General features: G+C 50.7%; 2 protein-coding genes across 2 annotated transcripts in view; one reads left to right on the top strand and one right to left on the bottom strand.

Annotated features, from left to right (window-relative positions):
- ACSS1 (acyl-CoA synthetase short chain family member 1) overlaps nucleotides 1–14,487 on the top strand; it is a 31,781-nt gene extending 17,294 nt beyond the window's left edge. The window contains exons 7-14 of the mRNA XM_069009187.1: nucleotides 123–260; nucleotides 829–921; nucleotides 4,712–4,824; nucleotides 5,214–5,340; nucleotides 6,981–7,108; nucleotides 8,568–8,631; nucleotides 9,198–9,316; nucleotides 10,709–14,487. Of these exons, the coding sequence (XP_068865288.1) occupies nucleotides 123–260; nucleotides 829–921; nucleotides 4,712–4,824; nucleotides 5,214–5,340; nucleotides 6,981–7,108; nucleotides 8,568–8,631; nucleotides 9,198–9,316; nucleotides 10,709–10,882 (956 nt within the window). The 3' untranslated portion in view covers nucleotides 10,883–14,487. The remainder of the gene's footprint in view (nucleotides 1–122; nucleotides 261–828; nucleotides 922–4,711; nucleotides 4,825–5,213; nucleotides 5,341–6,980; nucleotides 7,109–8,567; nucleotides 8,632–9,197; nucleotides 9,317–10,708) is intronic.
- A 4,584-nt stretch (nucleotides 14,488–19,071) lies between these two features.
- On the bottom strand, nucleotides 19,072–22,574 carry LOC138107022 (serine/threonine-protein kinase pim-1-like; the record flags this gene model as incomplete). The annotated part of the gene is made up of 6 exons (XM_069008354.1): nucleotides 19,072–19,154; nucleotides 19,421–20,662; nucleotides 20,958–21,134; nucleotides 21,347–21,716; nucleotides 21,930–21,980; nucleotides 22,080–22,574. Coding segments are annotated over 5 exons (1,233 nt in total), but the record flags the coding sequence as incomplete, so codon positions are not given.
- Between the last annotated feature and the right edge of the window lie 5,098 nt (nucleotides 22,575–27,672).

Here is a 27,672-nt window from a genome sequence, read left to right as displayed (position 1 = left end):
TGTACTCACAGTAGCAGCAGCTCCAGCTTTGGCTGTTAACCTTTCAGCTGAGTGTTAGCAGCGGTAGGTCCGTGCTGGAAGGGTAAAAAGCCTTCCAGCTTTTTAAAAGTGTGATTTTGCAGGTCGTTACTGGGAAGTGGTGCAAAGGTTGAAAATTAATCAGTTTTATGGAGCACCTACAGCGATACGCCTGCTGCTGAATTATGGAGAAGAGTGGGTGAAGAGATATGACAGATCTTCCTTGAAGGTTTTGGGTTCAGGTAAGGGGCATGAAATCTTCATCTGATAAAGACAAGGGGTTCTAGCTGGTGAAATGAAGATGCCCGAGGAGCTCAGCTGACCACATGGGATGTGGTTAGAAATAAGATGATAAAATGGACTCTGTGTCTGGCTTTTCAAATATTTTCTCAGCAGAAGAAGCAACAAAATGACGTTTTGGGTCCATTGAACTTTTGTGTGATTGCCTGTTTCCTAGCTTATTTTGCAGGATCACATTCTTGGCTAAAAAGGTTTATCTAATGGTAGAGGGCATCACTTTGAATTTTACTGGCATAGGTGACCCAAGCAGCATTTTCCTGCATTATTTTCTGTTCTGGAGGTTCTTACTACATGACCTGCATTGATTAGTTACTTTCAGTGATATTCATTGCTTGCCTTTTGGTCCTTCTGGAAAAAGTCAGTCCTCAGTTACATGAGTGCATCACAGCAAAAGTGCTGGAAGTATTCTGCTTGGAGATCATGCGTTCAGCTTGTTGTACACCAAGAGGGAGAATGAACTGCCCGCAGTCTCTTGGGTGTCAGGTTGTTTTCTTTCTTGTTTTGCTCTAGTGGGAGAGCCCATCAACAAGGAAGCTTGGCAGTGGTTCTACCAGGTGGTGGGAGAAGGGCGCTGTACCCTTGTGGACACATGGTGGCAGACAGGTAAGAGGCAGCTTGGGGGGGCATGGGGGACCCTGATCATTGACAGGTTGCTGGTAGGGAGAGAGGGATTAGCACATTTCAGTTTGATCTAACAAGTCTGTCAAAAAAATCCTCCTGGCATTTGGACCAGCTTTGAAAAGTCACTGGGGAGTTTCTGCACATAACAGCAATGTAACAACATGTAAAAGCGATGGCAATGTTAGGTTTTTTGTTTTCCTCTAAATGTTCTTTGGTATTTTGAGTGCTGGTAAATGCCAGTTGCTGCTAGAAATATGAGGCAGGGATTGAATTTCTGGCCAAAGCTGGCAATAGTAAGCTTGAATTGCAAAACTCATTTTCAGTTTATCCAACTGTACTGACCTTGTCATGGTCTTGTCATGCAATAGCACTGAAAGCACCACATAGCCACAATCTGTACTTAGCTGTGCTTTGTCTTCCTTCCTGGGAATGGTCAGAGGAGGATGGAAGACTAAGCTGTGTAGTCAAAGGGACCTTGTGCAACTGCTCTGGAAGATTGGAAAGGACAGAGTGAGAGAGACTTGCTGGCGGCCCATCAGGTGGCTGGAGGACAGTGGCTGTCACCCAGCAGGGCTGCTGGGGAGCACCTTCTCCCATGATTGAATTGATATTCCGTAGTTGCTTTGGCCCTGGACCTTTGATGCCTCAAAAAGGATGCACTTGTGTATTGGCAACATGCTTGGCCCATCTGTGTGCATTAGTTAAGGCTTGTTTGCTGTGTACAAGCTGCTGGACACAGGGACTGGCTGTCACAGATCCCAGTCCGACTGGAGCAGAGCTGGCCTCTGCCTCCTGGCCTCCCTAGCCAGCAACAGAGAGAGGCCACGTGCTGTACCCAGACTGGGGTTTTGCTGCCTGGTGGGGCCCTCTGCTCGAAGGAGTCCTGCAGCTCCTTCCTGGCTCCTTCCTCAGCACCCAGTCTTCTCTTTTCTGAGCACCAACACCCAGGAGTTGCTAAAGGTGCCTTGCAATATGTCCTTCTGAAGTCGTGAGATCCAGTTTGCCATGGAGACAGGAGCACAGCTGCTGGCATTCTGCCTCTGCTGAAAAATAGTCTTAAACTGCCATTGAGCAGAATATTCATTCCCTTTCCAGTCAAGCTGCTCCTGATTTCTTCCTTTTTCCTGCTAGCAGGCTCTCTATCTCAGTGTGATGAGTTTTCTTCTGGCACACAACCAAGTTCCATTTAATCCAGACCAGGCTTGCAGGCTCTCTTTTTCATTTTCAGATTTGAAATAAAACCACCTCAGAATTCAGAGCAGCAATGTTAACTGCTATCTACTTCAACTACTGATCTCTTAAATCTTCTGGGTTCCTACATGCTGAGCAGAAGGAAAGCTGGCTGGCTAGGTCTTTCCTCATCATATGCGTTCCTCCTCTCTGCTCTGAAAGAAAACACCATGGAGAAACAGTTGATTGCTGCACATTGACATAATTGAGAAGAATCCAGTTTTGCCCTAACACTTTTTGGTTGGTTTGTTAACTGGTGCATGTAGTGTTTGTGCTGTGTTGTCTATTTCCACCAAAGTACAGGGTTAGATCTTGTATTAAATTGTATTTCTCCTGGGATTTTGGAGCACCAACTGTCAGGTAAGAGGTAAAAAAACATTCCCTGGACAGTCTGCTAGAGCAGAGTGCTTGGTCTTACCTTGAACCAGGCATAGCTTTACAGGTAAACAGTCACCAGCTCCTGGAAGCATAATATAATGATAAATATTCATGACATTGATTTTAGTAGAAAGTGGAATCAATCTTTTTCCACAGTTGATGCTTTAATAAAGAGGAAGCCAAATTAATCTTGGAAAGATTATATGTGCCATTTGAACGTAAAAGGAGCGTGGGAAGAGATCACAGGCACAATGTGATGGATGCTGGCTGTGGTCCTGCAGTGTCACCTTTCCTATACAATTTCAGTATAGCTGGTTAATTGTGCTGCTGTGTGCTGTGTCCTCCACGGGACACTGCTCTCTGAGCAGCAACCTGTTGCCAGCTAATAAAGCCTGGCAGACATCAGCTAATGGTGATTTAAGAATCTACTTTAAAGTTTTTGGATGAGGCAAATGAGTGAGGGAGCAGTTATGAGAAACAATTGAAATAGTGTGGTGTGTGCAGATGAAAAATTCCTATGGCTCTTGCTGTTGAGACACCAGGTTGTGATTGACAGTAACAGAACCAAAGGTGTGTTTGAGTTTTGGGTGTAGTTCTTCACGATGCAGAAAAGACACTAGGTATTTTCACTTTTGTCACTGATTTCACAAACAAAAGAACAGCCATGAACAGAAGCTGGTTTTGAAAGACATCTCTGAACAGACCCTGGAAGCTTTTGTTGTTTGCATCATCTCACATCGATTTAGACTGGCCTGGTGCTTCTGAAACAGATTCCCCCCAAAACAGGCACTCCAATCAGTCTGTGGTGGCAGAGAGCACTTGCTCTACTCTGCTGCCAGATGGGATCTCTGCATGGCAGAGGGGAGCCTGGTTCAAAGCACCCATCCCCTGCTCAGACTTTGCTGTCCTTGCCTGAGGTCTGGGTGGGTTTGCACTGTGTTGACAGCGTGGGCGCAGGTAATGTGGAAGCACACCTTTCTCTGCCAGCTCTGCCTCTGAAGAGAAAGGCTTCATAAGGGCAGGGTAGAGCCTAGATGTTTTGCTTGATATCATCTGTCAGTGGCTAAAATTTTTACTTCTAAACCAATTTATAATAGGTGTTCACCATGCAAATAATTTTTAAGGCACCTTTGCTACCATGCAGCTCCCTCAGGAGTGAGACTTTGTGTGCAGCTGGCTTCAGGATGTGTAGGATGTGGCAAACACCATGTTGAAACACAGCTCTCAGTGCTGTATTCAGGATGAGTACTAGCTTAGGAAGAGCAACCTTCAGTTTAATCACAGTCCCTGTTCTGATGCAGGTTTTGTCTGTGCAAATAGAGAACAGCAGGTGTCTGGGGTGCTTTTTCCTGAAGAAATTCAAGCTCCCCTTTTCAAAATTAACAGAAACATGAAGTGAATGCAAGCCCATCAGTGAAATGGGAAATATTTCTATGTGTAAGCCACATGTGAAACCATTTGCTGCAGGTATAAAGCTTAGAGTCCATTAAAGACCCTTCTTTGTAGCCGGATGCAAATTCAGGGTCAAATTCAGCCTTTCCAACCCCTGGTTTCAGTTTTCACAACCTCAGCAAAGCCAGTAGAGGAATGCACTCTTCATGTAGCAGAACATATCTTTATTTATAGAGCTGTATTTTTAAAGGCCTTATTCTCCTTTGTTTTTGTTTCTCTCTTGTGTTTCTGAATTAGATTTAGAATACCAAAGACCTCATTAAGGTTGGAGTCTGATTTAATGTTCATCCCAGCAGGAATGAAAAAGGATGATTAAAAGGTTCAATTTTGACTAGAAAATAAGCTCAATCTGCCTGTAAGGGGTGGGTTAATCTCATACTCTGTAATAACAGTAATTCAGACTCCTGAAGTACTTTTCCTGCTAACCTTAGGCAGCTATAGAAACACTAGTGGGAGATAAATCCCCTGACATGCTTATGCTTTCCCTGTAAAAGCACTTCTGTGGTAGGAAATGGGGCTGCTGAGTACTGCCCATGCCAGGCCTGTGCTGCTTTCAGATGTCTGTGCTTCTTGGTCCTGCAGAAGCCTTTCCCAGGGGCTCTTTCTTGCAAGGCGGCTTCACTGTTTTCTTCTTGACCTAAGAACAGCTGGAATTTGCTTTCATCCAGCATTGGATGGACTACCTATGTTTTGGTTTTCATTTTTCTTCCAGAAACTGGTGGCATCTGCATTGCCCCACGGCCCTCAGAGGAGAAAGCTGAGATCATTCCAGCTATGGCTATGAGACCTTTCTTTGGGATTGTGCCTGTGCTGATGGATGAGAATGTGAGTTGGAGCTGTGCTGGGTGCCCAAACGAGAAGCTGGTGTGTGTTTCTGCTTCAATCATCCTTTGGACAGCAAAGGAACAGGATCCAGAAGGATGCTTGTTTCTCCATTAAAATGGTAGAATAGATGAGCAATTTATATATACATATATATATATACATAGAGAGAGAGAGAGAGCGAGCGCCTATCTCGGTTATCCATACAGACTGCCAACAGGGCACTGCAAGTGTCTAGAAGAGTTGTTTACATTTATTTTCTCCACTTGTGACTCTCCACTTGGCAGTCTGTAGTGAGCAACAGGGTGACTCTTGCCAGACCAATGACACAGAAGCTCTTCACTATTTGTCTTTCGTTCACCTGTTCATCCTTCCTGTGCTTGAACCTGCAGGGAGAGGTTATAGAGGGCAATGATGTGTCTGGTGCGCTCTGCATTGCCCAGCCATGGCCTGGCATGGCAAGGACGATCTATGGAGATCACCAGCGCTTTATTGATGCCTATTTCAAAGCCTACCCAGGTAAGAAAAGTGCAAAGGGAAGACAGTTTCACTGTGGTGTAAGCATACTAAATATTTTCAGCATTACTTTCTGATATTTCTGGACCATCCAGATTGTGGTTTGGGGGGTGTGTCACATGTTGCAAGCATGCCCTTATGGTTTTAGGTAGTGTTGACCTTTCTAGCTGTCAAAAAGGATGTATTTTCTAGAAAACTCTAATGCCTAAGCTTTAAAGTCCAAATACCTTTTCTTTGGAGCTTTGTGTCTCAGTTGGAAAAAGGATAGGAAAGGATGGGAAATACCTCCTGCATCACTGAATCTCAACCCTGTGTTACAACCTTCCTTTTTAAAATGTGGTCAAGTTGTGTCTGGTAAGTAACTAGAAGTGGCAGGGAAACATTTTTTGTAGGACATTGGACATGACAACTGTCTTCACTCAGGAGAGCAACTGAAAGGGATTTGAAAGCTACAGGGGTAGGCAAGAATTAGGCAATCCTGAAAACTGTACAGAATGGGCTGGATAATAAGAATGAGAAACTGGTACTAGAAATTGAATGACCTCATAGTCCCTTATTACTCGCTACATTTAAATCTGATGTCTTGTTGCTATTTAGTTGATAGTTGTTTAATTGATCTGGAAAGGCAGAAAACATGACTGAAAGTCCATGAATAGGGCAATAATGGGTCCTGGCAAGAACCACCTTCAGATTTCACAGCAGTAGCTGCCTGCTGCTTCTCAGATGTGCCACTGGAACAATTCAGATGCAGACATGGCCTTGGTGAAGAGCCAGCACAATCTGTGTTACCGGATGTGTCCTCAGTGACACTGGAGTTTCTAGGAAACCCTGGGTCTTTTTGAGTTTCCATCAGATTTTAGACACTCCATGCTTATCATGGGGTGGTTTGGGGTTTTTTTAGCTAATCTGATAGCAGTTTTTCTCCCACACTCATACACTAGAGAGTGACTGTTATCTGATATCTAAATCTTTGTTAGCTGGGAGGGAAAATGGCTTTTCATCCATCCTAGTGTAAGTGATTAAAAAAATTGGCAGTGTTCCCATGTACAAAGTGTAATAGAACTGCTCCTTTTCAGCTGAACAGTTGTGGTTTTCCATGTGTGCTGAGGTGTAGCCAGCAGCAGTTCTGAGCTTGACCAGTAGCCTGTGGCAAATGGCATTTGAAGTGGTTTTATCTTAGTGCTGTGTGCACCAAGAGGCCTGAGCACACAGCTGCTGTGCAGATGTAGGCATGCGAAGCCTAGGGAGATCAGAAAGCCCCTCTTGGTTCTGTAAATCCAACTGAGCATCGCTGGGTTGTGTTGCTGGGCTTGGTTTTACTGTAGGAACATCAGCCACTGGTTGCTGCTGATTGCCTACAGTGATTTGTCCATCTTGGCAGAGATCTGAGCTCCACTGCCTTGGTGCTATTCAGGGGCTTATTAGGAGCCAGTTCAGCCCAGGCAGAGCAGAGGAGGGTCAGGGATGGCAGAGGCAAGTGGGAAATGGCATGAGGCAGGTCACACAGCTGTGAGCTTGTGAAGGCCTCCAAGCTGCCCGATCCACCCTGCCCTGCTTGCCGTCCTGTGGCATGGTCTGTCCTGCACCAGAGCCCAAAACTGACACACTTGCTGCTGCTGATCAGCCCCGTGTCTTTGCTGCAGGTTACTACTTCACAGGGGATGGTGCTTACAGGAGCCAGAAAGGCTATTACCAGATAACAGGGCGCATGGATGATATCATTAACATAAGTGGACACAGGCTGGGGACGGCAGAAATAGAAGATGCAATGGTAAGTTCCAAGCAGGTAGAGGTTCCTTGACAGGGCATATCTGTGGGTTAGGGTGACCCTTTCAAAGCAGCTTTGTCTCTTGCCTTCAAACCCTTGCCCTTGCATAGACACAGCTTGGTGCACAATGAATAGCAAAGGAGCAAGAGGAAACAGCTCCCTTGTGGAGGAGACAACAAATGAGCAAGTGAGAGGAGCCACACTGTGGACAATCCCTGCAATTGAGCTGTCAGAGCTGTGTTTCCTCTCAGTGATGTTGTGCTGTTGCAGTTGTTCTGGATGCTAGTGTCTCTCCTATTTTTTCCTTCTCTTCTGCTAAAACCTGACCTCTCCTTCCTAAGCCTGTGGTTCTTGCTCATCTGCACAAGCTGAGTATGCCTGAGAATTTGGCAGTGTTTAACATAAAGCAACCTTAATTTATATCAGCTGCAAAGCTAGCCTGTCATTTTGAGAGAAAATAATATTGTCTCAGGGAATTGAAAACAAAAGGTCCTCAGAGTGTTTATATTTAAAGCTTGACCTGTATGTTTATCTCTATATTATATGCCTTGCCTGCAAATGGCACTTAAATGCAACATTTGATGAACCTGAGCTGTGTTCACATGGAACACAGGATCCTACTTTCTCCTCTGTGAGTAATTCTTTTGTCTGTGCAGGTTTCTGATCATAGCTATAGGATCCAGTTCCTCTCACAATCAGTGTATGTCTATGCACATGGAAATGCAAATATATTATGTGCCTAGATTGCTCTGTGATGTTTACTTTCATATTTTAATCTAATTTAAGATAACATAATCCATTCTTTGGTGTGGGATGCAGGTATGTTGTTTCTTCTGGTCTGTGCACCCAAACTATTGTCTTACTGCAGAAGAATGTTAAATTAAACTCTGCAGTTCAACAGAAGTAATCGTTGTGTAGCGTAATAACAAAAGTGCATTTGGGTCAGGGAATGAAGAAATCTGATTTTTCTGCCTTCTGATGTGCTTTGGGCACTTATAAACACCAGGCCAATGTGGACTGTGATGTTGGCTGCTTCACTTTTTACCTCTGCTGGCCACAGTTCTCTGTAGCACTGAGCACTGCAAGACTGCTTTTCCTTGTGATTTGGCAGTGGCCAGTCACCACTTGGGACCACAGTCATGCACAAAGAAAGAGAAAGAGGGTTTCCAGCTGTTGCAAATTCAGCTCGGTGTGCAGTGGGCTTAGCAGTGGATGTAGGAGTACTTATTTGTGTGTATAAAAGCAGGGCCAGTACAGGGCTACTCCCTGAGACGTGGCCATGGCCGCCAGCTGACCCTGCAGTAGGAAGTTGGCATCCAGTTTTCCTGTTGTGCTTTCAGCAGGATCTGGCAAGTGGAGAGCAAGATATGGCAAGGTGTTTTGTTTGTAGAGCAACTGCCACAAACTCTGTAGGGCTTGAAGCAGTTATGATTTGTGTATTTTTGTTTGACTTTTTGTGAAGGCTGATCACCCTGAGGTCCCCGAGACAGCTGTGGTTGGGTATCCACATAAGATCAAAGGAGAAGGTATGTGAAAAGCAGTGTCCTGCCATGACATCTGCATATACTTCCCTTAAATTCTAACCCAGGCTGCATGTTAGGAGATGGTGAGGGAATGGGAGGGCAGTTATCCTTAGGTGGACTGGCACTGCAGCCCCAAGAGACAAAGACAGATATGAAAATAGCTACATCTTCCTAACCTGGGTATTAACTCCCTCAACTGTTTTTATACACAGTGTTTATGTATATGGTAGAGCTTCCTTTTACAGGATTGTGCTTAGAAGTGTCCCTTGAACAAAATGGAAATAGCTGTTTTGCACTGGCCAACTTTTGATCCCAATAACACTTTGGTAATTTATGTTCACTTGTTATTGTCACTGACAGCAGTCACAGATACTGAGAAAAGGCTGGGCCATCATTTGAGGGCTGGAGTCTGACTCACTTTTGTAAAAAGGATCAATGATTTTCTTGTCAGTCCCTAGATTGTGCATAGGAATTATTTGAAACCTTCCCTGACATTCGAACGAGCATCCTTTGTCTTTCCAGACAATATCTAATATGAGGTTTGTGGCTTCTGCTCATTTGTCTTCCAGGTGCCTTTGCTTTCATAGTGCTAAAGGAGCAGACTGCTCATGTAGACCATATCAAAGAAGAGCTCAAAACCATAGTGGCTTCCAAGATTGCAAAGTATGCTGTGCCTGACCACATTCTGGTAAGTGGGAGACTGAAACTGGTACCAGCAACAGGAAATGGTCACATCAAGCAACCCTCACCGTCCTACCTGCAGTGCTGCTGTTGTCCTCCTCTGGCAGGATAAAGAGGCAGGGAAGCAGAACTGGCTGGAGGGATCCAGGCAGGGGGAGGACAGATGCAGTGGTCTGTCTGCATGTGAGAGAGGCACTGAGAGGCAGTGACACTGCCCAGCTAGCTTGCAATGATAATTGGCATCAACATCAGATCTCAAAGCACTGGCTGTGTTTCTGTTGCACAGCAGGCCTGGCCCTGGAAGTACTGATGAGCTCCAGGCTCTGTCTCAAGCATCCTCACCTTTAAGCAGCTCCCTTTGTATGTTAGGGGGGAGTTCACAAAGCTGCTTCTTAGCTGTCCCCCAAGGTCTGCCTGCATCCATTTCTCTCTTCTTGAAGACAGTGACCAGACACTTCTTTGAGGGGCTCTGCTTTAGCCACATGCATGTAAGGTGGACACCAAGGCCCAGGTAACAGAATACAACAGGAGCAGGCAAGGGTGGCTCCTTCAACTTGGAACAGCCCAGGATATCCTCAGTAGATTGGAGAAGCTTTCAGAACTTGCAGGTGTGCAAGGGAATGCCTCTATTTCCCTGTGTTTCGGGGTAGTCCTGCAGAGAAGTCCTCTAACCTTTTCCTTGTGTCAGTTAATGCTATAGAGTTTTGTAGCCTACTGGCCTGATTATGTAGCAAAATGTGAGACTTGTTGGTGTCTCTGCTCAGTGTCTGAGAATTCTTCATCAGCCTCAGATTTATGCTAAAGCCTTTGAATTTGCTGCTAAGTCCTTCCCAGGGGGCATAGCCAAGGCACTTAAGATTGTTCTGGTTATGAAGGAAGGTGTGTAGGCTGACAGATACCAGGCAGAGAGAAACATCAGCAGACAGGAGATATCCCTTGAGTAGGAGACCGTGCAGCTGGTGTGCAGAATTGTGTTGCTTTATATTCCTGCCCTGTAAAGCTGAATATATATATTTCTGTCTGTTCTGGTAATGTGTTGAGATTTGTGTCACCATTGATGCCTAAGTTTTCATATGCAATTAGATTTCAATAGTTAACAGCATATTCAGGACCTGATTGCCAAAAGAGCTTTGTGTCCAGCAGCACCCAGCCTGGACATGGCAATGGGGAACAAAGTCCACTTAAACTAAGAATAAAAAGTATAGCACAAGGAATTGATGCTTGTGACACTCCTTTCCTTGGACATAATCTAGTGTGCTCAATGGTCTATTTCCCAGGAGCCTCAAAGGAGCTGTGGCCATGAAAAGTGTGCCAGGCTTAGGATAGTCCAGACAAATTTCCTTGTGGTTTCCAGCAGGACTCAAGTTCTATGAAAGGTGTGTCTTTCCCTTCTTTGCAGGTGGTAAAGCGCCTCCCTAAAACCCGATCAGGGAAGATCATGAGAAGGCTGCTGAGGAAAGTAGTCACTGAACAATCAAGCAACATGGGAGATGTCACCACACTTGATGATCCAAGTGTTGTCAAGGAGATATTGGATGCTTACCAGAAATACAAGGAGAAGAGTTCTTCATAACAGGCGGCTCTGGAATTTCTCTCCTTCGGAAGTGTGGAAGGTCTCAAATAGCCAGGCAAACAGCATAGTTCTCTTTTTAAAAACTGTTTCCTTCTAGGGGAACAAGATTTTCCATGCCATAACATACTTGGAGATGCACAGAGCTAGGAGCAGTCTGCAGTCTTACACAGTCAGTGAACTCCTTTTCCTTGCTCTCAGGGCTGTTGTAGAGCAGCTGTTGGTGGTTTCCATGAACTATGCTGAAATTTAACACGAGCTGAAGCAAGATACAGATGTTACTGTTCCTCATTTTAATGTTATTGTACAGGGAAATGTTTTTTATACAATGCCTCTTGCTGTTTTAAAAGAAGCCCTGGAAAGCACTTCCATTTTTCCTTCAGCTTGGCTGTCTGAGTCCAAGCAGCTGTATTTTACTGCAACTGTGGTGCCTTTTCAGCAATTCTGGATATTCTAGTAAGTGTTTCGTATGCATTACTAGGGACATGAAAAGGACATGGCTAGTCTGATAATTCTTCCTTGACTTTACCTATTATTCTAATACCTCCTTTGGCTTTCCTCATACGGATTTTTCTACCACAGTGTGTCCTGGGACTTCCCAGAGATGGGGAGCCTGTGACCCTTCCTGTCCCACCTAGGTAACCCAGCACCAGCACTTGCCACCTGCAAAAAGGAGCCACAAAGCCCATGACTGGACTTCCAACAGGTCCTCAGTGCATTGCTGCCATGCTGATTTACCAAAGAGTTAATGCCATGTGGGTACCCACAAACTGCACAGTCCACTAAAAAAAGTGCCTCTTAGATGCCTTGTGGAAAGCAATAGCAGCATTCCCGACCAGCAACCTCAGAATAGCAGGGAAGAATAGCCTTTGTATTTCCTATGCTTTCAGAATTGTAACTAACATAGTCAGTGTTTTATTTCTGGATTTGTTTTATCATGAACACATTCTAGTTGAAACACTCCTTATATTTGGGCTGTACAGAAGAATTTGCTAGTAGGGTTACTTATTCCTGAATTTAGTTGGAGCAACACTGCTTTTTCTAGTGGGACTATGTACTGGAAAGACAATTTGTGCACCTAACTGGAGGCAGGAGGGAAATGGGTAGGTGATCTGTAGGACTGGGAAAGGAGTGGTGAATTTTTTGGCCAGCAGAGATTCTGGTACCACAATGGGAAGCAGGCTTCTTGAAGTATGATGTGTTCTCAAAGACCGGTGTGTTATCTTAGGTCCCAGAATTCCTCTGAGGACCCCAGCTGCATTTGCTTTTTAAAAATATTTTAAACGTCTCCAGGGACTGAATAATACAGTAAGGAATACCATGCTTTGTTAAATATTCCATCCTTCTGACTGAAATGCATTTTTACATAAGGTAAGTAGACAACCTGAGGATTTTCTGGGAAGTTGAAGATCAGAAGGTTTGAAGGTTTGATAGAGTTGACAGGATGTTAATATTTTAGGAGATAGACACTACTTTATTGCCATTGCAATAGGAAAAAACCCAACCTGCTTCCTTAAGTAATTTTCAAGTGGGAAGCAAACAAGAGTTAATTTTTTTGACAGAAAAAGTAGACTCCCTTGTGTAAACAAGTTGTCTCCATGCAGTCTGAAATAACAGTGTGGAGGAAGAAAAATTACTTTTGAACAAGGTTACACACTTTCCTTTTAGTCAAGAAAGCATTTCTTACATTATGGACATAGAATTTCCTTGTCTTGTTGACTTGAAATTTCCATGCGTGTTGTGCCAGTGGTCACAGACCCATGGTTTAATTCATCTGAACTGTCTCACAAACACCATCTGTGTGAGGAGCAATGTGCTTTGGTGCATTGGGACATTTGTCATCCAATTCCTCTGCTCAGGGAAAATGAGAGATGGGTGCCCTCCCTCACCTGCATCCCTTGTCTCAGCTTGCATGGCCTTAGAGACCATGGCTGCCAGGGAAGTTCCAGGCTGACCAGGAAGCTGCAGAAGCACAGTAAATTCACAGCTGTACCAGCTGTGGTGTGGACGGGAAGTTGTGGATGCCCCATCCCTGAAACTGTTCAAGGCCAGGCTGGATGGGGCTCTGAGCAACCTGGTCTAGTGGAAGGTGTCCCTTCCCATGGCAGGGGGGTTGTAACTAGATGGTCTTTGAGGTCCTTTCCATGCAAACCTCGTTTTCACAGCTGAGCTGTGGTGCTTGGGATGTCCATCTGTTCAGAAGCCCCCTTGGCATATTCCAAGAAAGCACATGGTACTCCTGTGCTGCCCACACGGTGTTCTGCAGTGGACATGGCTTGTACTGGGCAGCCTCAGTTTCTTAGTAAAACTGCACTTCTGCAAGTGTCCCAGCATTGGCTCTTGCAGCTGACAGCCCATGCCCAGCCCATGTAATGACACCTTGAGTCTGGTAAAAACAGAGCTAGGCAGGGCTTGGAAAGAGCACTTTTTATGAAAAGAAGGATACCGTGCTTTACTGAGCAGGCTACTCATAGAAAGCTTTAAATTAAAATTGAAACTTTAAATTTTCCTTCCAGAGTTGAAATTTTCAGTCCACAGAGGTCCCCATTTCTTTTTTCTACCCACTATCTCTGCTAACTGCAGTAATTGCCTCTTCACTACGAGCTTGAGCTTTGCATTTTTCATCAACAACAGCACTGGTGTGTGGTGACAGTGCTTTCTACTTACATGCAACAAGCTTGTGGCTCAGGGAGGGATTCAGCCCACAGAACTGGCACTTGTTTGCTTAGTGCCTGAAATGCCAGAAAGGAGGAAGTTTCTGAAGGACCCCAGGCCTGCAAGGCTCTTAAGACAAGCTGATCTTCACCAATCAGTGAAGTAGTCAGATATCAGTGGGATCACGGGACAAACTTGGGGACAATTGCTTCATTTAGAAAAGCAGAACTGTTGAATTCTTCTAAACCTCTGTGTGTCCATGAGTGATGTATGGGTTGTTTGTCAGATTGCCTTTGTAACTTCATTAAAAGAGATCCAAAGTCAATTTTACCTGTTGCCACTTATTGCAAAGGGCCGGTATGCTTTTGTTTCCCCACTCAGTTTTGCCAGTAAGACCTGCTCATGGTGCTTTTCCCCCCACTGGAGACACAGACCATGATTTTTCCAATTTTATAAAGGGAAAGCTCCATCTGTCTAGAGGTGTGTTTTGTACAGTCTAATGTTAAACCTTTAATTGATTTTTTTTTACTTGTAATCATGCTTTAAACATATTTATTGTCCTTGACCGAAACCAGTGTCTTCAGTGATCTTTCTATTCATATTTTCAGTAAAGGAAATACATGTGATGAGTTGGCTTTGCATTATAGGTATCAGGTCTTCTATCCCCTCAAGAGTCTGGGACTTTCTCGGTTCTTTGAACTTTCAAAGGAAGGCAAAGGAGCTTGAGATCAGGATGAGTTGTGATCCAAATTGCTGTTTCGCTTTGCTCCTTTTCTCTAAACAGTAGCTCACAGGAAATGGGTTAATGCCAGAAAACTGCCACTGCAAAAAAAGGGCAAAGTTGGAGAACATTTGGATGTCAATAAGGTGAACGTCTCATGTAAATCCTGAGATCCCACTGTTCTACACTTTTTCCTGTGTGATGCAAACAGAGAATGATGAGTGGGAATATTTAATTACCATTAGTTGATATGGGTAGTTCAGCTCCTCACTTTTTGCACACCTTGCACAAGTAGAAAAGGAGTGAAAGCTGGGTGTCTATGGGCAACATGAGAGACAGCATTGTGTAGAGAAAGTGCATAGCTGTTCCAGAGTCAAGCAGATGAGAAGGAATTTCTTTCCAGGTGCCTTGGATCATTTGTGACACAAAACACATCCTCTGCAGGGTGTCTCGTCCATTAAGAACTGAGAAAGACTGAGTTTCACCCTCTGCCTACCCCGTGGATAACACTATAGGTATAATGAGGGGATGGACACTGTTAGTCTTCTGCCTCCAGCAGCTGCTTTTGGGAAGGTTCCAGCACCACTCTCAGCACTTGAAACCCTCTGGCAAGTCACAGAAAGGTCTAGACAGAGAAGCAGGTGTCCAATCCCTCACTTTGTCTCTCGATGCTGCAGCTACCCTGATTTATTTACTGATAATTTACTGGTAAAATGGAGACTGTTTTCTGGTCTAACACAATTATATTCAAGGGCTGTCTCTGTGGCAAATTAAAGCCACAAAAATTGATTTCAGCCACAAGTTTCTGTTTTTAAATTAAGTAGGAACAGATGATCTTTTTCCACCTTGAAAACAGACAATTCTGGACAGGGAATTGTCTTCTGGCTAACTCTAGAGGCAAAGCATGTTTTTCATGGCAATGACCCCAGCCCCATTTTGTCTGGGACAGAAGGATTTGGGGACATAATCACATTTTGCAGTGGAAATTATCATGACTGTGTAAAAATTACCAGCCTCCAAACAGCGGCAATAAAGTCTGCTGTGCAGATCATTCTTACTCTTGCTTCCATTTGTCTATAGCTATTGTTTATTTGCTTTGACTCTAAGGTAACAGAGCTTATGCTGGCTTTTCGGTATGTTGAGGCTGGGAAAGCAGAACCCAGTGCTTTTTAGTGTTCATCCTGTGCCTGCGTCATAGCTTAGCAAGCATAGTCCCGGAAGGGATGTCCTTGCAAAGGGGTGCTTACAGCTTCCTCTGTGACCTAACAGAACCTATCAGCTGGCCAGTTTGAATATGGACAATTCTTTAAGCCACTTAAAGTTGTGACCGCCTCTGTGATCCACACTTAAGAATAGACAGACTCCCCCCCCCAAGCTTTCTCTCGTTTCCGGCGCTGGGACAGGTGGCTGCAGGCCCCGTGCGGGGGCCAGCAGGCCCGGCCAGGCCCTGCTTGGGCCAGGCCGGGCCGGGCCACGGCCATCCTGGAGCCATGGGCCTGTTCCAGCCGTGGAACCCCCCCCCACTGCCTTGCCGTGGGCAGCCGGAGCGGCTCGGCTCTCGTGGCTTGGCTCTCCCCCCTCTCCACTTCGATAAGAAAAATTCAACATTCCAGCTGCAAAGCTGCAAGGCCGAGGTGAGATTAACCCTTTTGGTGCTGTGAAGAGCTGAAAACCTGAGGGAAGAGAGAGAGGAGATGCTTAAAGCTGAAAGTCTGTTGTGAAGCTATGATATATCAGAGTATCCCGTTGTAATTTCATGAAGATCTCGGGGGTGGAGTGTTCAACTTGTAAGCAATAGGCAGATGCTGACGCATCTGTAATTTCATGAGAAGTTTGGACAGGGAGAGATGAACCAGATGAGGACTTTTGCTCCAAATGGGAAAGGAGAAAATCTCAGTTCCTAGAGATGCTCCCAGAGATAGTCTTAAAGATGAAGATGAGGAAGACCCTTTGCTCCCAGGGAAGGAGAAGGGCCTCTGGTTTTTTTTGTTTCTGAATGGCTCAACCTTAAAATTGTACCCCAAAAAACTTCAAGAGTGGACCCTCGAAAGCAGTTGCGGGAAAAGCTGCAAGTTGGGGGAAGGGACTCACATGTGAGCAGAGAGACTCCTCTTCCTGAATGGACTGAACAATATTTGGAAGTGGGTGGCTGTCTCATTGTGATACTGTTTTCATAGCATGAGCAAGAAGAGACTTCTCTTTCTAAATGGACTAAACAAGGTTATTATAGAAGTGGTAAACAGACTGAACATCTTAAGGGTTGTCTTTTTACATTGTCAGTGGGAGAAGGGAGGAAGGTGGGGGGAGGAGGAGAGTTCTGAAGGTGGTAGAATTTTTTTTTTTTTCCTTCTTTTAGGTCTGTTAATAAACTTCTTTATATTCTTTCAAGTTTGGTGCCTGCTTTGCATTTCTCCTAATTCTTATCTCACAGAAGATAAACAGTAATGAGTATTTTAGACCAAACCACTACAGCCTGGCATGCAGAAGACTCAAATTTCTTTTTCTACTTATTAGATTTTGGGGACGTGATTTTACTTTTCTCTGCCTTGGCCTTCTGCATTCCCAGGAATGACAGCCTCATGGCAGAGTTAGAAGGGGTCATGGAATAGAAGTCCCAAGGTCCTGGGGTGAGTTGGTTGTTCAGGAAAGTGGATGTCTTTAGGGATCAGTGCTGCAAACCTCTCTTACAGCCTCTGGGCCTTTTGCCTGAAGTCAGCCAGAGCACAGAGTAAAGGTCCCCCTGGCCATGCCTCCCTTTCCTGCCTAGAGACCCTCTCTGTGGAGAGCCTGCACATTTTCTTACTAGGCAAGATGCCAAATAGCCTTTCACATTCCTTGGTGGCACACAGATGGGGAGTCGCCTTGTTACAGCCAGCCCTTGTCTGTTGAGCTGCTCTTGCTAAAAAGTATTTTTTTTAGAGTTGAAAAAGCCGTGGCTCCACTCTTGGCAGTGACACCCAGGATCCTTTCTGTAGCACCAAGTCAAAGAAGACAGAAAGATCTCAGTACATTTTATTACCCAGGCAGCCAAGAAAGGAGCAAAGGGGATGTTCTAGAAGCCTATGGGCTGACAGAGAGAGGGGTGTGGGTGGCACGCTTGCATCTGGGTCTATTCGTACAAGCTGCTCAAAGGGACAAGCTATGAAAGCAGAACCCGGCACCTCCGCCATCTCACAGCCCTGGAACCGGCTGTGGGAGCCAGCAATGGGAGATTTGCTACCTGCATCCCAGAGATCCGAGGCCTGTCTGCCTTAAGGTACCACGGGAAACACTTTTCCCTGTGCTTTTCTCCACTGCTCGCTCAGGGGAAATCCACCCTCTGCCGCCCCGCCCCGCTGCCCCGGGGGCTCCCCGGCGCCATCTTGAGGGCCCCAGGCCTCGGCCTCACCAGGCTCACCCGAAGGCCGTGGGGACACAAACACACGCACAGAAAGTGCCCTAGGGTTCCAAGGTCAAGCTTTTGCCTACGGCATCAGTTTGCTTTCAGACTGTGGACGAGATTATAAAATCACCAGGAGGAAAGAGCATGAAAAAGTTCTGCTTGGGCAGTACCTCAAGGCTTTGAGGGAGAGGGTTTGTGGTGCTTCCTCGCTCACAGGGAGCCGCAGGGAGTAAAACTAGAAATAGACTAGTAATAAACTAGTAAAAATAGTCATAACCCCGTATTAATTGGAAGGAAAACCTGAGGAATTGGCAGCTAGCCCCTCAGAAACATGAGGAGCAAAAGCCAGTCTTCTACCTGAGAGCTGCCTGGGCAGGGGCAATTCTTCCGATTGCATCAGCGTGGCCGTGGCTAGAAAGGGCAGCGAGGAGAGGAATTCAGCATCTCCTGGCAGCCCCTGAAATCCCAGCTCTCACTTGCGTGCACCGGGGATTCTGCTTCAGACTCTGAACTTGCGCAGCCGCTCCTTGGGCGCTGTTTGCCCCCAGGCACAGCGGTGGGTGCTGCAGCAGCTGTCCCGCACACAGGGCTCTGGAGCCTCCCCGAGGCCGCCAAGGACTGGAGGAGGCCACGTGCCCGGGATCTGGTGCAGCACCGTGGGGCTGTGGGGGATGCTTTGGTCTCTTTGGGGCGGGGGGTGGGGAGCAGGGCAAATGGAATCAAGATGAGACAGGGATCAACCAGCGCCACGCCAGGCAGCGATTTTTCCTACCGGGGCTCCTCTGAGTTTAGCGAGCTAATGAGGCCTGCGGAGCAAACGAGACCCGGGAGTGAGGAGGGAAGGGCTGGCTGGGAACGAGTCAGATAAAGCCCTTGCAGGCATTTCTCTTTCCGAGGGGCTCCTGGGGAGACAAAGGAGACAAGAAGGATGTCCCATCTCGTGAGACTCCCTTTTTTCCTTCAGGAGCTGTACCGCAGTCACTGCCTATGAGAGTTTCCATCGTGATCCCTTTGATGCCAGGGAGCACAAAGAACTTGGAACCTTGCCGGAGTCCAGCCCTGCCTGCCTATCTTGGAGCAGAGGGGAAAGATGAAGAAGTATTTGGGCGGGGCTTGAGCCGAAATGGCATTTTGCCGCTTCTGATTTCCTCCCAGCTTTTGCAGCGGGGCGACCACTGTGTCCCTGCAAACCGCTCCCCTTTCCAAAGCACACGCGGGCCTGGCTGGCAGCTCCGGCTTCTCGAAGGGGCTGCTGCCGTTGGCAACAGGAGCTGTTGTTGAAATTTTCGCGTTGCTTAACCCCCCCTGCCAAAGGCCACCGAGTGGCTGAGGAAGGACACAAAAAGATTACCCTGGAGGAAGGGGACCAAAAGCTTGGAAAAGGATGAAAGAAAGGCTCCGATGACAACGACAAGAACAAGATTTATTTTTGACAGCAAATTAACACCCGCCACCCTCCAGCCCTCCCAGATTCGCAGGCCGAGCGGTGCTGCTTCCGTGCCTGAGGTGCTGGCACCCTGGGGAGAGAAACCAGAAAGCCGCGGTCAGCCGGACAGGGCTCCTGTCCCCCCTGTCCCAGCACGGCCTGTGCCCGGGCCAGGCTGCTGGCGGTGCCAATTCTCCGTTTCTAGAGGAGAGCAGCATGGCAGGCCACGTTCCACCTCCTCCACTTAAACACGGCAGAGCAGTCTCCTCAGCAGCTGCAAGAGCGGGATGCTCGTGTGCCCGCTGCCGTCTGCCGGAAGCCCTTCTGCCACCCGTTGCTGTGAAGCCGGGTACCCACCTCTGGAGACCTGCTGCCAGGAGAGGAGCCGATCCCGCACGAGGTCCTCGTCCGTCTTGAAGGCGATGGCCCCGCAGAAAGCGGACCCCCGGGGTAGCGCCGGCACCGGACGCACTCCACACACAGGGTGCCAGCGCTTCCCCATGCGGTCCGGGCACCCGGTGCAATCTTCCTGGAAAAAGCAAAGAACGATTGCATGAAAGTCAATTCAAAACAAGACCTGGAAGCAAGAAAAAGCGTCAAAGGTTATCACCGTATCACGGGCCTGGGGAGGGTCTGAGCACTCCATGCAAGCATTAAGGCTCTCCCACGGCTGGGGAAAAACCCCACCTTTCCCACGCGTAAGCCCACCCCTTCCTCAAGGGCCCGCAAAGCAGACCAGCTGGGGCACGCCTTCGGAACCCGCCCCCCTCTGCTGCCCCCCGTCCCTACGGACGGATGCTTTTGCCAGGCTGGCTCCCCCCGCCCCAGCCCGGGCCAGGCTGGGTGGCAGAAGCTGTCAGCAAGGCCGGGCGCTGGCTCCCCCTGCACAGCATCCGTGCCCTGTCCCGCCAAAAAGCAACTTGGCGGCCGGCGGAAAAGTTAATATTCCCCGGCGCCGCCAAGCGGGGAAGCTCCGGCGCCTGGCCCGGCCGAGCCCTGCCACGCCTGGAACCACGAGCATCCCCCCACCCCTCCGCCGGCTGTGGACTCATCTTGATTCCGTCGGGGCGCAGAGCATGTCCTCCAGGAAGGGGCCGCAACCAAAGCCAACCGGCTTTGCCCCGCCAGCGGCCAGCTCGAGGACGGTGTTGTCCGGCTCCAGGTCGTGCTCCAGAAGAACACCCCGGCGGTGCCTCGGCTTGCGGGGACATCACGATGCCATTGAGCTGCAGGGGGATGTTTCCCCTTTTCCAGTCCGTGGCAACTTCACCGCACTGCCACGACTTCTCCAATAGGATGGGGAGCACTGAGCCGCTTCCTCCACAAGGCGCCGAGGACCAGCGGAAGCATCTCCTCGGCTGCGCTCTCTCCTCCGTGCCACGGCCGCAGGGAAACGCTCTGCCGTTTTCTTCGAGCGCCCCGAGACGCGTGCAGCTGGTGCTTGCTGGGCTCCTGGATCCTACTGTGCAGAGGGATGGATCTCTGCTGTCTCCTGGGCCAGGTGACGGTCCTGCAGCCAAGAATGCTCAAACAGGTCTTCCAAGGACGGCCTGTGCGCGGGGTCCATGGATAAACACCACCGGATGAGGTGCTGGCACTCTGGGGAGAGAAACGGGAAAACGCTGCTCAGCGGGACAAGGCTCCTGCCCCTGCTCTCCCAGATTCCACGGTGCCCAGGCCACACTAGGAGCGCTCGGAAGCTGCACCCCAACCTTCCCGTCGATCCTCCCTTTCGGACGAGAGCAGCCCAGAGGCACACGTGCCACCTCCTCCAGCTAACCCCAGCAGATCAGCCTCCTCCCTAGCTGCAAGAGCAGGACGCCTGCGTGCCACCTGCCCTCTGCCAACCACGTCCTTCCCCCCCTCCCCCCGTGCCGTGAAGGCGCATCCCCACCTTGAGACACCCGGGGCGGGAAGAAGAGCTGGCCCCGGATGATGTCCTCATCCGTGTTGAAAGGAAGGTGCCCACAGACCAGCTCATAGAGCAGGATGCCCAGGGACCAGATGGTGGCTGGCTGGCCATGGTAGCAGCCAAAGAGGATCCACTCCGGCGGGCTGTACTCCGGCGTGCCTACGGGACACGGGCGCAGCTCATCAGGCCCTGATGAGTGCTGCTCCCTCCCAGCCAGCTCCCGTTCCACAACAGGCAGCCCTCGCCCCGCCGGAAAGCAACTTGGCTGCAGCCGGCTGCAGAAGGATTTCCCCTCGCTCCCTCCCTCTTCCCCCTCTGCCAGCAAAGGGGGGAATCTCTGCTGCCCGGCTGGGCCCCGCCTTTGGGCTCACCTGACATTCGGGTGTAGAAGGTGTCCTGGAGGACCGTGCCGCACCCGAAGTCGATGAGCTTTGCCTCGCCGGTGGCCAGGTCGACGAGGACGTTCTCGGCCTTGATGTCGCGGTGCAGGACGCCGCGGCTGGTGCAGTGCCGCACGGCCTCCAGCACCTGGCGGAACAGCCCCCGCGCCACGGGCTCCGTCAGGAACCCCCGCTCCTCCAGGAAGTACCAGAGGTCCTGACAGCGCTCCGGACGCTCCATGACCAGCGCGAAGCCGTCGGGCAGCTCGAACCAGTCCAGGAGCCGCACCACGCCGCGGAAGCCAGGGCGCGACACCATCCAGAGCAGCGCCAGCTCCAGGGGCACAAGGGCGCCGTTGTGCTGCGGGGGGGACCGCGATGCCGTCAGCGGGGCCGATGCTGCGCCGAGCCTTCGGCACCCCGGCCCGGCCCCACCGCCGCTCGCCATTGCCCGGCCCGGGACGCTCCGCGGCCCCCGCTCACTGCACGCTCGCTCCCCTCGCAGCGTCCCGGCTCCCACCCTCCCGGGCCTCGCCCTAGCCCCGCCCGCCACGCCCCGCCGGCTTTCACTCACCAGCCGCGCCCACTCCGGGATGCGATCGCGGGACACTCGCTTGATGGCCACCTGCAAGTCAAGGCGAGCGGCGGGCTGAGCTCGTCGCCCGTCGCCCGTCGCCCGTCGCCCGCCGCCCGCCGCCCCCCTCCGACCCGGCCCCACTCTTACCGGGGCGCCGTCGGCGAGCCGGGTCCCGGAGTAAACGCTGCCGCAGCCGCCGCTCCCCAGCAGCGGGCCCTGCCGGTAGAGCTGCTCCAGGGGAGGCTTCTCCGCCCGTGCGGGCGGCACCGCGCTCTCGGCATTCTGCCCGGGGCCCCCGGGCGCTGCTGCTTCCCGAGCCGCCCCGGGGCCGGCGGCCGAGCTGACGAGCGGCGGAGTTCGGAGCGGGGAAGCTGCCGGCGATGCTGCGGACGACGCTGCCGGGGACGGGGCGGGAGCCGGGCGGCAGCGGGGCGGCTCCGGGCGGAAGCGCCGGAGGGGCCTCGTTCGGGGCCGGGGCCGGGCCAGGGCCCGCGCCAGGCGGAGCCAAAAGAGCGTGCTGCTCCGCCAGCACCAGAGCGAGCGGCACTTCCAGCGGCGCCGCTGCCAGTACGGAGAGAGCCCGGCGGAGGCGGCACCGCGGCGGGCCGGGCAGGGGCGGGCAGGGGGCGGCCCCGCCGAGGGGCGGCAGCGGGGCGGCTCCGGGCGGAGCCGCGGGAGGGGCCTCGGCCGGGGCCGGGCCAGGGCCCGCGCCAGGCGGAGCCAAAAGAGCGTGCTGCTCCGCCAGCACCAGAGCCGCTGCCAGGACGGAGAGAGCCCGGCGGAGGCGGCACCGCGGCGGGCACGGGGCGGCCCGGCAGAGGGGCGGCCCGCGGGACGCGGCATGAGCCGCGCTGGGAGAGGCGGAGACAGGGACGGGACGGGAGTGAGTGGAGTGTGAGAGGGAGAAGGGGACGGAGAGCGAGCGGAAATCCGAGTGGAAAACCGATCGAGAGAGGCGCTGCTGCCGCTGCTGCTGCCGCTGCTGCTGCCGCTGCTGCTGCCGCTGCTGCTGCCGCTGAGCCGCCGGAGCGCGCGGCCGTTCCGTTCGTCCGTTCCCTGCACGAGCCCACCGGAGGAGCCGGCGCGCGCCCCGCGGAAGGGAAGAAGCAAACAAAGAAATAAATGCCCGTGAAAGAAATAACCTAATAAATCAATACAGAAATAAAGAAAAGTGTGGGCTTGTAGCTTTCTTCTTCCTTAGGTGAGATGAAGCATTTCACCGGGAAGAGTTCCCTGTCCTGATGGTTGTGCGAGAGTGGACAGGAGTGGAGCCTTTAATTTTCAGGTAGAAAAGATAAATCGTGTCAGTAATGTCATCTCTTTTCATCCTCTGTTGAGACAGTTGCAGGCTGCCAAAAGACAGAGTCTGCAATGTGGAACTTGGTCCCAAGCTTCTTTTTCTGCCAGAGGATGAGGAGGGGAAGTATCCCAGAATCACGGAGTCACGGCATGGTTTGGCTTGGACGGGACCTGAAAGATCACGTCGTTGCAAGCCCCCCTGCTGTGGCTAGGGACCCCTGGCACTGGACCAAGGGCTTGTCTAGAGCTCCATCCAGCCTGGCCTTGAACACTGCCAGGGAGGGGGTAGCCACACCTTCTCCGGGCAACCTGTGCCACGAGAGTCATTTTTCTGAATACCGCATCTAAACCTACTCTCTTTCCGTTTGGATCCATTCTCCCTTGTCCTGTCCTTGCCTGCCCTTGTCCAAAGTCCCTCTCCAGCTTTCTTGTAGGTTGCCGTCAGGTCCTGGAAGGCCACGGTTCCGTCGAGCCTAAGCCTAAGTGTCTTTTGCCGGCTGAAGAAGCCCAGCTGTCTCAGCCTTTCCTTGCAGGAGAGGTGCTCCAGCGCTCGCTAAATCTCGGTGTCCCCCGTCCGCACGTGCTCCAGCCCGTCCGTGTCCTTGCCGTCCGTGCTGGGGAGCCCGGCAGAGCCGGATGCAGCGCTGCAGGTGCAGTGTCAGCGGCGTGGAGGAGACACGGCCCTGCCAGCGGCTCCGGGAGCCAGCAGTTGGCGACTGGCCGCCCGCTTGCCAGAGACCCGGGGCCTTTGTGCCTCCCCTGCTCCCCGCGCCTTTCCCCGCCGCTCCCTCGCTCCCTCGCTCGCTCGCTCGCTCGGGGGAAATCCACCCTCTGCCGCCCCGCCCCGCTGCCCCGGGGGCTCCCCGGCGCCATCTTGAGGGCCCCAGGCCTCGGCCTCACCAGGCTCACCCGAAGGCCGTGGGGACACAAACACACGCACAGAAAGTGCCCTAGGGTTCCAAGGTCAAGCTTTTGCCTACGGCATCAGTTTGCTTTCAGACTGTGGACGAGATTATAAAATCACCAGGAGGAAAGAGCATGAAAAAGTTCTGCTTGGGCAGTACCTCAAGGCTTTGAGGGAGAGGGTTTGTGGTGCTTCCTCGCTCACAGGGAGCCGCAGGGAGTAAAACTAGAAATAGACTAGTAATAAACTAGTAAAAATAGTCATAACCCCGTATTAATTGGAAGGAAAACCTGAGGAATTGGCAGCTAGCCCCTCAGAAACATGAGGAGCAAAAGCCAGTCTTCTACCTGAGAGCTGCCTGGGCAGGGGCAATTCTTCCGATTGCATCAGCGTGGCCGTGGCTAGAAAGGGCAGCGAGGAGAGGAATTCAGCATCTCCTGGCAGCCCCTGAAATCCCAGCTCTCACTTGCGTGCACCGGGGATTCTGCTTCAGACTCTGAACTTGCGCAGCCGCTCCTTGGGCGCTGTTTGCCCCCAGGCACAGCGGTGGGTGCTGCAGCAGCTGTCCCGCACACAGGGCTCTGGAGCCTCCCCGAGGCCGCCAAGGACTGGAGGAGGCCACGTGCCCGGGATCTGGTGCAGCACCGTGGGGCTGTGGGGGATGCTTTGGTCTCTTTGGGGCGGGGGGTGGGGAGCGCCCACTCCGGGATGCGATCGCGGGACACTCGCTTGATGGCCACCTGCAAGTGGGGAGAGAAACCGGAAACAACGCCCATATTTAATGTGACTCCTCCTGGGAAATCATAGAATCACAGAATGATTTATATTGGAAAGATCCTGAGAGATTTTCTACTTCCAAAGCCCTGGCTGTGGGCAGGGACATCTTCCACTAGACGAGGTTGCTCAGGGCTCAATCCAACCTGGCCTTGAATGCTTCCAGGCTTGGGGCATCCACAGCTTCTCTGGGTAACTTGTTCCCTGTACCTCAGCAGCCTCCCAGTAAAGAATTTCTTCCTAGAAACTTGCAAAAGAGAGTAGAACTATTTCTGTAAATACAACAGCAACAAAAGGAGGGCTGAGGAGAATCTCTGCCTTTTACTGGATGTGGGGGGAAACATAGAACAAAGCATGAAGAAAAGCCTGAAGTACTTAATGCACTCTTCCTTCCCTGGGTGAAGACTGTCAGGATGGGCAGGCCCAGGGAGTGGTGGAATTAAATGGAATTAAATGCAGTTGGTGGCTGGTCCCAAGTGGTGTTCCCCAGGGCTCAGCACTGGGGCCAGTCGTGTTTCATATCTTTATCAATGATCTGGAGGAGAGGATCAAGGGCATCTCAGCCAGTTTGCAGATGACGCCAAGCTGGGTGGGAGCGTTGATCTGCTGGAGGGTAGGAAGTCTCTACAGAGAGATCTGGCCAGGCTGGATCATGGGCTGAGGTCAGTTGTATGAGGTTCAACAAGGTGAAGTGTCCCGTCCTGCACTTGGGCCACAACAACCCCACGGAAGGCTACAGGCCGGGGGCAGAGTGGCTGGAAAGCTGCCCAGCAGAAAAGGAGCTGAGGGTGCTGCTTGGCAGTGGCTGAACGTGAGCCAGCGTGTGCCCAGGTGGCCAAGAAGGCCAATGGCATCCCGTCCTGGGATATGCTTTAGTGGTGGCCTTGGCAGTGTTAGCGGCCTCAGGTTATTGGGGGGACTCTGTGATCTTAAAGGTCTTTCCCAATGGAAACAGTTCTGTGATTCTAAACCTCCATTCCTTGTTTTGAAGGATGCAGTCCCAAACAGACCCACATTTGTGTTCTTAAGGAATTTAGCATCTACCTTTCCGTGCAAGTAAGAGGAATCAGGCTTTAAATGCTCTCGAAACACTTTTATTCCTTGATCTTAAGCTGTGTGTTTGAATTGAGGAGATTTTGTACAGAAAGGTTGGACCAGAAGATAAATGCAGGCAATTTAGCTTCAATGGCACTTGTTTCATCTGCTTTTCTGCTTCCTTTCCCCATGGGGGGCAGATTTGGGAGTATTTGTCTTGTGCTTTTGAGTTCTGGCCCAGACTTGCTCATGGATGTGCTGTAAAACCTTAGCTACCCCTTTCTACTGACAAAATCTTGCAGGCTGGTGGGAATTGCTAGAGACAAGGCTTATAAAGCAGTCCCCAGTATGATTAGCCCAGTGTCCCTGCTTAAATCCAGGCCTGCTTGTATTAAAAAGGAGCAAACTCTTCTAACCACCCCGCCTTTTATTTGTAGCTCTTGGGGCAAGTCCTGTGTGCCATTCCAACTCTTTGTTATCAAATGTGTGAAGTGATGTTGCTGCTGTAGCAGCAGCCTGAGTTCCGTGGGAGCAACTCCAAAGCACTGTCCTGGGTGCCACTGCAGTGGGCAAGGGCAGAGACTTGCCTCTGCTGCCATGGGCATCCTGCCATGGGGAGAGCAGCTGCTGGGGCTTCCCCCATTCTGCTGACAGCAGTCTGCCTCCAACATGTGGACTGTATGGCCATGATTTTGACAGAATGTGGAAAATGCATCATTTGAACATTTTTTATGTTGCTCTAACATGACCTGACTCGAGCAGTTTGGTAGGCAGGACGCCCTGTGGGCAGGGCCATGGCAGGGATGGGTGGCTGTCACTTGCACTGGCAGTGTTATTTTTCCATGCAGGCTCCTGATGCTGCGGGGCAACGCACCAGCAGCTGTGTGGGGCCCAGCGACCAGCAGCACACCGAGGAGACCCTCATCTGCACAGAGCCCATCGCCCCTTTGCTCCCCCCATGGCGGCACAAGACAATTCCGCCCCAGGTGAAGGGCTGCAGCAGACTGGAGACTCCTTCAGCCAGGACTCGTTGCAATCTCCTTCCTGCAGCTGTGCCCGGAGGATGTTGGCCTGCAGCGGCGGTGCCGATGCCCAGGAATGCTGCTCGGCTCAGGGAGGCAGAGTGGGTACAAAAGCTGCACTCAAAGCGCTGATCGCGAGACCCCAGAGCCGCTGGCAAGTGCAGCAGCTCTTCTTCATTCCGTGCAAGTGAGAGCCCAGCCTTAGAGCCTGTCCCGGGGGACAGGGAAACGCTCTGTGTATAGTTTTGAATGTTCAGGGACAGCCAAGATGAGAATTGTTTTGAGGCAGGTGATGTTAATGTTGGGTTTGGGTGTGTCTGCAGGAAAGAAAGCAGGAATGAACCCCTGCCACAAGGAAGGAGAACATTTGCATGGCCAATTTACACCCTACAGATACACTGATCATATCGGCCCGCTGAATACTGGGAGCATCTATTGCAGGGGGCAAAGCTTCCTTTAATAGATGGGAAAGATGAGATTTGAACAAATAATTTTGCTGATGCAGAAAAAGGGATGAGACCCACTGATCCCTTGCCTCAGGGTTAGTTCTGCCAAATCCTGGGCACGGCCCCTTTGGAATGACTCCGTAATTGCTGATATGCAGCTGGAATGCTGAATGCATCTGGGGAGAAGAATTGCTGAGTATGTAAGGTGGCATTTTTGCTGGATTAATTCTGGACTAGGAGTGTGTAGGTAATGTAACTGT

This window comes from Aphelocoma coerulescens, chromosome 3 (assembly GCF_041296385.1).
Source record: "Aphelocoma coerulescens isolate FSJ_1873_10779 chromosome 3, UR_Acoe_1.0, whole genome shotgun sequence".
Classification (NCBI taxonomy): domain Eukaryota; kingdom Metazoa; phylum Chordata; class Aves; order Passeriformes; family Corvidae; genus Aphelocoma; species Aphelocoma coerulescens.
The sequence above is the reverse complement of the archived record's forward strand: the minus strand, read 5'-3'. Positions and strand labels throughout refer to the sequence as shown.